The 11,785-nt window shown below is 49.7% G+C and overlaps 1 protein-coding gene across 3 annotated transcripts in view; it reads right to left on the reverse strand.

Moving 5' to 3' along the window:
- The window catches only part of KCNK10 (potassium two pore domain channel subfamily K member 10), a 110,308-nt gene extending 99,815 nt beyond the window's left edge, over nt 1-10,493 (reverse strand). Inside the window, exon 1 of one of the 3 annotated variants that reach the window (XM_036429665.2) lies at nt 9,554-10,493. In XM_036429665.2, coding sequence (XP_036285558.1) covers nt 9,554-9,596 — 43 coding nt within the window. In that variant the 5' untranslated portion in view covers nt 9,597-10,493. Of the gene's footprint in view, nt 1-5,948; nt 6,536-6,804; nt 7,278-9,553 lie in introns of those variants that run through there. The other 2 variants (XM_045574990.1, XM_036429653.2) reach the window with 2 other exon arrangements.
- Nucleotides 10,494-11,785: the final 1,292 nt, after the last annotated feature.

The raw sequence follows: 11,785 nt of genomic DNA on the forward strand, positions 1-11,785 counted from the left end.
GCTAGTCTTAATTCTACCAAAAAATCACTGGGATTGGTAAAGGATGACGATGCTCCCTTAGACACCCCTGGAATAGAAGCCTGGACGAAACCTTGGATCAGACGGCTTTGGAACATCTTTCCTCTCTACTTTCTAGGATAATTGTGGTGATTTTGGCACATTATTAATCCCATTTGGAAAGCTCATCTCTTGAAAGTTGGATATTAATCAAAACAGATTATTTTCCTTCCAGAAAATCTAAGCTACACAAATGAGTTTGGAAACACATTAATGAAGATGGCAGCCGAATGGCCTTGCAAGTTGAGCATGGCTCCCATTCACAAGAGACCAGAGTCTCCTTTTAGCCAGGAGAGGAGTGGGATCTCAGAGACTTTAACTGGATTCTTGGGATGAAGTGCAACCAGTGCAAACCCAACCTGCAGAGAACAGCCATCGACTGAGAATTCGCTGATCAACTGAGAGCCTACCCCCCCCGCCCCCCCCCCCCCCCCCCCAATCCTTTAGAGCAACCTCTGAATACACTTTTGGATAAGAAGAAACTGGAATGTATTGTAGAAGGGAGGAAAGTTTGAGAGAAACTGCCCTGGACAGAAGCATCAAAAGGCCTGGGTTGGCCCCAACTCTACCTGTTTGCAGTCCTGGACCCTCACCCTCACCCTGCCTAACAAGTCATTACTCTTTCTACTGCCAACAGTACATCTAGATCCAATGTGGACAAAAAGAGGGCTGCTTAAAGAACAAGTGAGACAATTTGTAAAAAAGTGTTCTGTAATCTGAAAATGCTACACACATACAATACAGGCCTCTCTGGAATTTTGCATTAAAATAGGCACTAAAAATGCAGGGTTTTTTTTTTTTTGTTTTTTTTTTTTTTAATCTTCAGCTCTGCAGCTTTGATTTAAATTCCTCAAAAAGAGTTACACACCAATGGCCAATAGGAGCCAAATTATTCACTGGACACCAAGCAGATCTGTGTCAGCTCACTTAGCCATCCCCATCTCGCGCCCAATCTGCCCTTTACTCCTGGTGAACAGACGAACAGAAGGAAACAGTCTGTTGGAGGTGGGAGAGAGCTGGGAGCCTGCAAGGAAGAGAGGATATTGCTGTTCTTTCTGATACGCCATTATTTAGAGATATACTTTCCTTCTCCTCAGTGTACTTTGCCTTTTGTAGCTTGGGAAGGTCCTAGAATTTCCATCCTTCCTGAAGACTGAGAGGTCCTTTCCAATCCATTCTTCCATGCATCCATCCATTCAGCAAAAGGTAACTGAGTTAGTGACTACTGTGTGCCAGGCACTTCCCTGGGCACCGGGAAAGTTCTTGCTCTTGGAGCTCACATGCTAGTGAGGGCACACGAGTAAGCAGGATGGCTTCAGATCAGGACAAGTGCCAGGAGGACAACTGAACAGTTGACATAAGTGACAGGGCTGGAGAAGGAGAGGAGGGGTCTTCAGAGGGGACAGGGAAGTCCTCTGCTAATGAGCTGGCATTTGAGCTGAGATTCAAAGGGTTGAAAGCAGTCAGTCATGCAAACATGCATTATACGCTATGGGAAGTGCAAGTGCCCAGGCCCTGAGACAGGAACAAGTGTCCTCTATTTGAGGAACAAAAGGAAGCCGAGTGGCCCAAAGGTCAGATCCAGGGGGCAAGTTGAAGAGGTGGGTCAAAGAGGTCAGTAGGGCCAATGTCTCCCTTGCACATGGCAGGAAAGTGAAGTCCAAAGAGCCTCAATGAGCAGCCCACAGTCTAACAGCTTACTGCAAAGCTACTTCTAGCAACTCATTCTTTTGCCCCCAAATCAAGAGTTTTTTAAGCCGTATTTATCAGCTTCTTTCAAACTGTGGGAATACTGTTTGCTGATTTTATCGTGTGTGTGTTTTTTAAAGCCCTTAACACACATAAAGCCAGCAAACCAATCCCATTTTTTAGCGGAAAAACTATCAAGCAACCCCAGCCATTTAAAACACACATAAGTTCTGCTATGGAACTTGAGATTTAGTGTCAATCTGCTTTTGTATCGGTCCTACACAAACAGGAGCTATTTGTTAAAGGTTTAGCTTTACAAATAGGAGGGAGGCCAGAGCTCACCAGAGAATAATCATTTCACCTTTAGGTCTTAATTTGACACCTAAACCTCTTGACGGTGCTTTGCATAATTCACCCAAGAGCAATCAAAACCAATCTGTTCTCAATCCACCTTCATTTTGAAAGATTAAATTGTCAGGTGCTGTAAGCAAAACATCATAATTACAACTTTCCTCCACAGTCTGTGAGTGCCTCCACCTGAAGGTTCAAATCTGTGAATACCCAAATCCTATAGTGCGGTTAATGTGAATTGCCCCTGTGCTTCTCTGGTATAATTCTAGGTTTCCCCTTTATCTTTGTCCTGCTAAACACACTTGCCCTGTGTAGATGCAAACCTCCAAAGAACAGACTCAAAGTCTGTCCAGTGACCAGTGACTGGTCTATCAGAGGAAGATACAGAGATACTATCTGGCTGGGATTAGAGGGAAAGGCTCATTCATTGCTTGCCTTTCCTCCTCCTCCTTTTCCTCCTCCTCCTCCTTCTCCTCCTCCTCCTTCTCCTTCTTTTCCTCCTTTTTCCCCCCCTCCACCTTCTCCTCCTTCTCTTCTCTTTTCCCTTTCCCCTCCTTCCCCTCTTCCTCCCCTCTTTTTCTTTTTCTTTTTTGAAACAAGCTTCTCGAGTCTCTGAATTCTGAGAGCCTCACAAGGCAAGAGCCAGAGGTCCCAAAAATGTAAGAGATAGACTTAAAGAGTACTTAAGGGCCTATATATATAGTCCAATGGTTGGCAAACTCATTAGTCAACAGAGCCAAATATCAACAGTATAACGATTGAAATTTCTTTTGAGAGCCACATTTTTAAAATTTAGACTTCTTTTAATGCCACTTCTTCAAAATAGACTTGCCCGGTCCATGGTATTTTGTGGAAGAGTCACACTCAAGGGGTCAAAAAGCTGCATATGGCTCCTGAGCCGCAGTTTGCCGACCACTGGTATAGTCCATCCCCACCACCTACTATCTCAATAACCTTGGACAACTTACTCAACCTCTCTGTTCCTCAGTTCCCTCAACTGTAAAAATAAGGACAGTATCTTCCTCCTGAGATTAAATAAAGAAGATTAAATAAATTAATCATTTAATTATATAATTAATTTCAATAATTTATTTATTTAATGCATGTAAAACTATATGATGTCTGGCACATAGTTCTATACAGGTGTGAGATATATCACCCTCACTCCCACTCTTCTTCTGCCTTCACCCTCTTAGCTAGGGAAAACTATTATCACCCCAGCTTCAGGAACATTTGTGCATGACGGCCGAGCACCTTACTGGTAGCAGCTCAGGGGTGTCCTAGTGCAATCCAGTGTCAAATGGGAACAATCACACTTATATCATCAGATAAACATTATGAGAATGATTATCCTATATAATAAAAGGCTAATATGCAAATTGTCCCCTTGACCAGAGTTGGACCTAGAATTTGACCAGGGGAGTTTGACCAGAGGCCAGGGTCAGCTGGCCAACTGCCTGTGGCTCCTCCCCACAGCTGGCCAATTGGCCAGATTGGGGTGGGCTGTCCAAACCCCACCCATGCATGAATTCATGCACCAGGCCTTTAGTATGAAATAATGTACAGAACACATCTGGCATGCAATGATTGCTCATCAAATGCTGTTGTTTTTATTAGGGTCTTTTCACTTTTAGCATCAGTGGTTGTGATTGTAGATGCTACTTGCTTGCTTCTTCACTGTGTCAGGCTCTAACATGTGGGATTCATCTGTGTTTATCACTGTGGCATAAATATCTAGAGAATGCTAGTCATAGTTTAAAAGCCAAGGCAAGCTTCACAGAGGCAGTCCCACAGTCCTCCCTATCAGAGCTCCTTGAAGATCCCAACCTGACTCTTTATACAACTGCCCACTTGACACACTTCTTGATGGACACAGGGACATCTCTCACTCGGCAGGTCCTGGACTGAACTCATGAGCTTTCTGTCAAGACTGGTCCTGCCCTGGCTGCTGTCTCAGTCATTCCAATTCCTCCACAAATTCTTCACTCGAAGCCTATAGATTTTGAGTCCTTGGTAGCCCCCTACACTATTCACTTCTCCTTCCCTAGCCCTTGACACCATGGTATCTGGTCCCTCACATCTACAAGAGCTACACAGCACTTGTTTTGAAACTTGAAACCCTTCAGTGACTTAAGGTAATACTATGATCCTTCTGCATGCCACAATCACACTCTACCTGCAGGAACAGGTGGCTTTGAGGTCTAATCTTGCAGATACCCCAGCCACACCTCGAAACACACACTCCCGTGCTTTCTGCTAAGGCCATAGAAACTTCCTTTCAGTTCCTCAAATACACATCTGCCTAGGGGCCTTTGCACTGCTGTTTCCTCTTCCTCCTTAGTCATTCAATCCCTACATAGCCTCCAGGCCTCAAAACAAGCATCTGAATGCATTCCCTGACCACCAGCTTCCCCAGATTCTTGTCAACCTCTGCTATCAGACACTTTCTTAAAACACTCATGAACATACATAAGACTGTAATTGTGCATTCCTCAGTGCAATTATTGGTTTAGGTCTGTTTCCCTCATTATAAACTTTAAGAAGGCAGAGCTGTTGTCTGTGTCATTCTAACTGTATTTCCAGTACCTAGGATAGCAGTTGTTATGTAGCAAAGTATTCAATGAATATGCTTTGCAGGGAATTAGAAGAACATACAAACAAACAAATAAAAACAAAACCAAAACCAAAACCAAGGCACACGTCCATATTTCCAAAGATGTAGAGACAAAAGAGAAGCCGAAAATCATAATTAAGGTGTAACAGCCTCAGGGTTAAAAATTGGTACTCTCTTTCCACTCTTCCATAGCTAGTCAATCCATAAGACATTGACTTAAGGAATGAGTGGGTTTCCTCCTTTCTAGTCTGGAGAAAAGAAAAAAAGTACTCGTAGAGAACACTAAACATGCTCTCACACACGTGCACACACACACATCTAAAAAAGAAATTACAACCCCAATATGTGCAGAGGTGTGTCCAAGCCAGAACCAGCCTTTAGATAAGAGAAATGTTAAATACAGCATTCTTGTCAAAATTGAACACTAGCTTTCAACTTATCCTGCTCCATGTGATCTCAAGAGGAACCTTAGCAGCTGTGTGTTAATTACACCCACAGTGGCCAGCTCCAGGCGCAGCAGATCTGACTTGCGTGGAGGAAACATTGTCCAACATTCTTAGCTTGTAAATGACACTACGGCTTGGGCTGCCGCCTCCCCAGCCCGCCCCACCCTGTTCACAATCCACTCCCCCTCCTCCTTCTACTCAGGTCAGAGCCAAACTAGCTGCCTGGTTTGGTAACAAGATCGAGGGAAGACTCAGAGGCCCAGTGGGCTCCATTATTACGCACGCCCTGCAAGAAGGGCCACCTCGGGGGACTGTTGCTGCAAATCTGAGCTCCACTTGCTGCCAGGAAACCTTTCCCATTGAGGACACCCTGGGCACGCAGCGCAGCCCCAGATCCAGGGGGAGGCACCCCACCCATCTGCCAGAGAGACAAAGATCACCAGAAACAAAGGACGCGCGGGCACACACACACAGAGACCAGCACACACCAAGTCAAAAGCAAATACCGACACTTGGTGCAATCTCAAGCCAAACAGCCAGCTTGAGGTGTCTTGAAATAGATTTTGAAATGATCCAGGAGGGACAATGACTATAGGATAATGACAGGCACTATCTGGGGTTTGGAACCCACTCTTCCTCCACCCTCCTCCCACCCTCACTCCTGTTCTCAGGCGCATTTTTCTGCCTCAGGACACACGCTGCCGGGAGCAAGAGTGTTTCCACTCACGGAGGCGCGCACACGCCGGAGGTGGAGGCTGGGCGAGGGGTGGCCCAGAGTAAAAGATACCCACCTTTCGGATCCCAGTTAACCTGTTTCCTTGGAGTCTCGATTGGAAATTTCATTGCTCCGTTGCCCAGATGGGGAGGAAAAGGGAAAGAATCGAAACGATCAAGTCCTCAAGCTCTCAACACCTCGGCACAGCAGTCCAACAACAACAAAAACAACAAAAAAACAATCTCCAAGGAAGGGAGAGCCCTGGACTGGCTCGCGGAGGAACCCCAGAGAAAGACAGATGAAAACCACTGGCTTGGGAGAGAACTGGAGACACGCCTGGGATGTTTGCACCAGTGGAGGGGGTGTCTGGCCGCGAACCCCCTGGGCACAAGGAAAAGTGAGGTCCGCGAGGGGAGGATGGAGGAGGAAGATGAAAAGGCCAAGCTTCGCCAATGCACGCGGGTGGGTCGGGGCTGAGCGGCTGGCGGGCCCGAGGAGGAGGGAGAAGCCCACTGCAGTGTCACCCCGGCCCCCGCGGCGGGTGCACACACGCCGGCACACACTCTGCGCGTCAGCCTGGCTCGATGGTGCAGAGCGCACGCCCCACCCCAGCAGTGGCTCCTCGCCTGCAGGCGACGCCCCCCACTCCCCACCCCCGAAAAGCCATTGGACAGAGGGGTGGCGCGGCGCTCAGCGAGCTCGAGGCGACCCTCCCCGCGTGCGCTCGTCTCTGCAGAAGCCGCGCCGAGACGGGAGAGATCGGGGAGGGTGGGGGGATGCCTGGCCAGGGGGTGGAGATGCCTGGCCAGGGCTTAGCCCCTGGCCCCCCGGCCTGCGGCGGCGGCAGCGGCAGCAGCAGCTGCAGACTTGCCCGCTGTGCGTGCGGTGCAGGCGGCTGGGAGCTGCGGGGCGGCGGGCGCTCAGCTACTTACTGGCTCGGCGGGCGAGCGGGCGAGGCGGCAGCCGCGGCTCTCGGTGGAGTTGCCTCCGGAGACACGCTCGGCTGCCTGGAAGGCGCTGCAGGGGGTGGAAGGAGAGTCGAAGTGGCCCTGCCGCAGACCTGCGCTTCGGGGGTCACCCCTTGTCACCGCTCCCGCCCTGGGCGCCCCGCTTCTTCTTCTCACTTCATTTCCCCCGCCGGCGTCCTCCTCCCGCGCCGGGTGCTCCCGCCGGCGGCGCCCCGAATCCACATCCCCGGCGCGCTCGGAGGAGGCAGGTGCCAGCCATGAGCCTTTTGTTCTGGGACCGTTCAGCAGCATCAGCTCTGCTCTCCCGCCCGGGGAAGCTGGCTCCCCAGGCACAGCCCGGTGTCTCCTCCAGCTACTACCTGCGGACTGCAGGGGCCGCTGGTGGGAGGCTGGGGAGGAGGGTGGAGAGAGACGCGGCGGCCCCAGAGGAGAGCGGAGTTGCCAAGACCCGGGGCCCCAGGAGGCAGTCCCAGGGCCCTGGGGTACAGGTGCGCAGGGCTCCAGACACGTTCAGGCTTCTTCTCTCCCCCGCATACCCCCCCTCCCCCCGCTTTCCTCCTGAAACTACGCAAGAGCTTGAGGTGGGTCCTCAGTCTCCAAAGAACCCGGTGGGTTGAGATGGTCCTGAATGGGCCACTGGAAGTATCGATTTAGAAAGGACTTTGGGTGCCGGCATCGGAGCCCTGCCCTGGTACATCTGGGGAGATACTCTCTAGACGAAGGCAGGAATTGCATACAGCGGTGCTGGCGAGGAAGTAGTTTGAGTTACTGTCTATTCACTGTCCATGCCACGCAGATCTGGAACCCCTCCTAGGTGCCATCACTGCCCTAGGTGCTGGTGATATGGCGAAGAACAAGATAGGCATGGACCTGGCCGCGCATGCCATGAGGTGGGGCTAGACGGTCATTGCCTTCATTTAGTGACTTCCGGGCTCATTCCCCAGCCTGCCAGCTATGGCCCTAAACCCTACACTGAGTTTTGCTCTCTGAACTGCTCGAGGCTTCTGAGGAGCCTTGTGTCAGCAGCATCCTTTTCATCATCTCTTCTCCATGGTCACATCTATTCTCCACGGTTTCTGAGTTCCAGGGCAAGATCCACAGAGGGCCACTGTCACCCGTGGCACGGCTTGGGTTGGTAAGAGCCTTTCACTGACCCTACAGGCTGCCATGGCTAGAGCCAGAGTTCTCTGCAAACCTTGTTCAGAAAAAGCTGGTACCAATCTGACAATGCCACCATCCTTAGGGCAGGTTCCCAGGCATGTCAGAGCTCCTAGAAGGCTTGAGAGCATGGATGAGATGGGAGGGAAACAAGCAAGGAATTCCTGCTTCCCCAGCCATGCCACCGGAGACAGCAGTCTGTGTGTGGAATCTGCTCCCTGGCCCACAGGGATCTGCTGGGAGCTCCCAGAAAGCCCGCAGAGCCTCCCTGCTCTTTCCTCATGTGCTCATGGCCAGGAGCGCTCCAGGTCACTCACCGCAATGCCATGTTTCACTTGCATCCGAGAGAGGTGTTCCCAGAGAAAGGTACCCTCTCGCCTGAATTCTCTGACGATGGGGATGTCAGACTAACATTTATCAAATGCATCCCTCACCTTCTCACACTTCCCTCCATCCAGCTTCCCTACATCTTTCCTCTGAGGAAGCCCTAACGGATCCCATTTTACAGGTGAGAAGATCAAAGCAAAGAGAGATAAACACACACACACACACACACACACACACACACACCCTCCCCCGCCCCCCCCCCCAATCCCACAACACTCCCAAGGTCACAACACGGATATTCAAACCCAAGTGAGCTCATCTGGTCCATGACCCATGGATCTGACCCTGAAGCTGTCTCATGGGTTCTGTTGGGTAATGATGATCTACAGACTACATTATCCCAGACGCCAGCCCCTCCGTTGCAAAATGAGTTGCGCTAACCTTGTGCCCCGGGGTCTCTATCAGGGAATTAGTTCACTGTTCAAGGCAGATTCCTGAGGCACAAAATCATTCAGCCACTCAATGAACAAATAGCAAGCACCCCCTGTGTACAAGATGGTTTGCAGTTTTTCTTAAAAGTTATATTGGGACCTGGAGAACCTGGCCCAGAAAAGCATCAGCAGGACAATCGATAGGTTGTTTGGAGGCTGGGGAGGATTGGGATGGGCCAACCGGGGTGAGGGAGCAGGACCAGGACCAGGGCTGAGGGAGCAGGACCAGGGCTGTGAAGTTCTCTTGCTGTTAAAGATTTGCACTAGTCTTTGGCCCTTAAGATCCTCTCTGCTAAATCACTTGGTGCCTCACCACCACCACCATCACCACCACCACCACCACCACCACCACCACCACCACCAAGAACAACCTCTGGAGCTTTTTCTCATCTCTGTTTTCACAGAATAATGTAGACAAAGAACGTTGTGTGTGTTGGGGGGGGGGGGGAGGGGAGAAGGAGAGGAAGGGGAAGGTAACTTCAGCAAAAATAAACCAATTAGTTAATGAATCCCAGCACCCCCTCCTCTAACTGGCCTAAATCAAGTCCAACTCCTAACTTGCTTAGTATTTGGAATGGACAGCTGGGGACTGGGGGTGGGGTGTAAGGGGAGGGTACCCTCCCCTCCCCCCATCCCCAGGTAAAACAACTTAGCACATTTACCCTTTGTGCTAGTGCCATCCCCTCCCACCAGCTTCCATCCTATGCCTTCGTTATCGCAAACTAGGTTGCACTTACCCCAAACAGGAGTGAAGAAGAGGTCGGTTTGGAGGGAAAGCATCCAGAAGAGTTGCCGCGCCAAGCGGTTCCCCCTCGCTCTGCGCAGCCCCAACTTCCATGGCTAGTGCTGACGGCAGCGGGCGAAGCCTGGAAGGAAGAGACCACCTAGGGCTCCTGCGGCAGGAAAGCAAAGCATCCTGGTGCAAAGTGGCTCAGCTTCCCGCCTGCAGGCAGCTGTCTCCCCTGAGCGCCTTCCGCAGACTCAGGTTTTTGCCCGGAGGCGTGGCTGCAGGTCCCTGGGTCTCCGCAGCTCAGAACCTGCAATCCTTGCGGCACCGCTTTACCGATCGCCCGGTGGCCCAGCGTGGCGTGGGAGGGCCGGCGGGGGCAGCGCAGAGACCCCAGTCATCTCCCGGGAGGAAGTTTTCCGCGAGTTGGATCCCTTCCTTCCTCCCTCCTCACTGCGCAACGCGGACCGGTGTGAGAGCAGAGGAGAGCTGACTGCTTCGTGTGGGGTCTCTGAGTGGCTGCCCCTGCACGGCTCAAGCTGAGAATTGCTGAATGCGGATCCCAGCGTGCGCCAGGAAAGATCCTTGCTGGACAGGGATTCCGGGCGGGCGCTGGAGAAGAGTCCCATAGGGAGAGATGAAGCAGCTTGGGGAATCTTGCTTAGTTAGTGCTGGTTCCACAAACGGAAGGAGAAAAGGAACAGATCTGATCAGAGTCAACTTTAATTCACGAATATCAGGATGCATTCATTCATCTGCCTCGGGTTGTTTCCCCTTGAGGTCCAGAAGAAACCCCAGTCTTCCAAGATCTCCCCCATTCTCAAGACACCTCCAAGCCCTCTTCCCAAAGAGAATCACCTCATTTTGTGAAGAGATCCCTGTGCAAACCCTGTGTAGAGTCCTGGCGGAAAACTGATGGGGTCATTCTGCACCAAAGTTAACTTGAACTTCTTCCACCAGAAATGTTTTATTTCCCTAGTGAAGTTGCCCCTCTGTTCTCAGCATTGAAGCACTCCTACATTTGTCTCCGTGTCCCAACCAGAATCTGCAGAATCACACCCTTAAATGTATGTTGCTCTAATCTTGGGCTCTGCTGTTTTGGGAAAGGCTGGAGGCATGGGAGCAGCTCTAGAGCAGAGGGTGTCAGATGTCAGACTCCTACCCTCCCCCACCCCCCATCCCCAACACACACACACAGTGTGTAAATCCTGCAGCTTTATTGCCTTGACTCAAAGCTCTGAATTCGGGTTAATGAAGACAACATACTCTGAACTCCAAAGAAGTTGTAATAAAACATCCAGTTGATGAACATTTTCATAACCAGGAACCATATCCTCTTCCTCTGTGAGTTTCTTTGTTTTACATTTTAGCCCTTGAGAAAATATAATTTAAGCACCCATAAATTATTGTGTCAAGCATTTATCCAAATTGTGCAGAGTTTCTTATAAAAAAGTTTTAAGGTGATTCCCTCTCTGAGTTATTAGCAAAATATAAACCCAGAATTTTATTTTATTTTATTTTATTTTTTAAAGCTGGAGCTAGAGTTGTTTTGGTTTTCCCTTCACTATTTTTTTTTATTTTGAAAAAAAATTCAAACACACAAAAATGTTATGCTCACTTAGTAAAAATCAGGATCCACTCAAAGTTTGTACCTGTTCTATATATTTAGTGTATTTTATTCTAGGAAATTTCCTCAATCTTCTTTTGTTTGTTTGTTAATCCTCACCAGAGGATTTTTTCCCCCCTTTCCATTGCTTTTCAGAGAGAGTGGAAGGGAAGGAGAGAGAGGAAGAGAGGAAAAGAGAGGAAAGAGAGGGAGGGAGGGTGGGAGGAAGAGAGAGAAAGAGAGAAAGGTGGGAGAGACACATCAATTAGTTGTCTCCCAAATACACCCAGATCTGGGGCAAATTTTTAACCCAGGTATGTGCCCTTCACCAGGAATGAGCCTGTTACCTTTGGTGCATGCCAACACTCTAACCACTAAGCACACCAGCTAGGGCCTCACTCTTTTAATTAAATTAAATTAAATTAATTTATTTATTTAAAAAATATATTTTATTCATTTTCCACAGAGAGGAAAAGAGAGGGATAGAGAGCTAGAAACATCGATGAGAGAGAAACATTGACCAGCTGCCTCCTGCACACCCCCTAGTGGGGATGTGTCCCCAGCCAATGTACATGCTCTTGACCGGAATCGAACCCGGGACCTTTCAGTCTGCAGACCGACACTCTATCCACTGAA

The sequence above is a fragment of the Pipistrellus kuhlii genome, unplaced genomic scaffold (assembly GCF_014108245.1).
Source record: "Pipistrellus kuhlii isolate mPipKuh1 unplaced genomic scaffold, mPipKuh1.p scaffold_m20_p_1, whole genome shotgun sequence".
NCBI classification, from domain to species: domain Eukaryota; kingdom Metazoa; phylum Chordata; class Mammalia; order Chiroptera; family Vespertilionidae; genus Pipistrellus; species Pipistrellus kuhlii.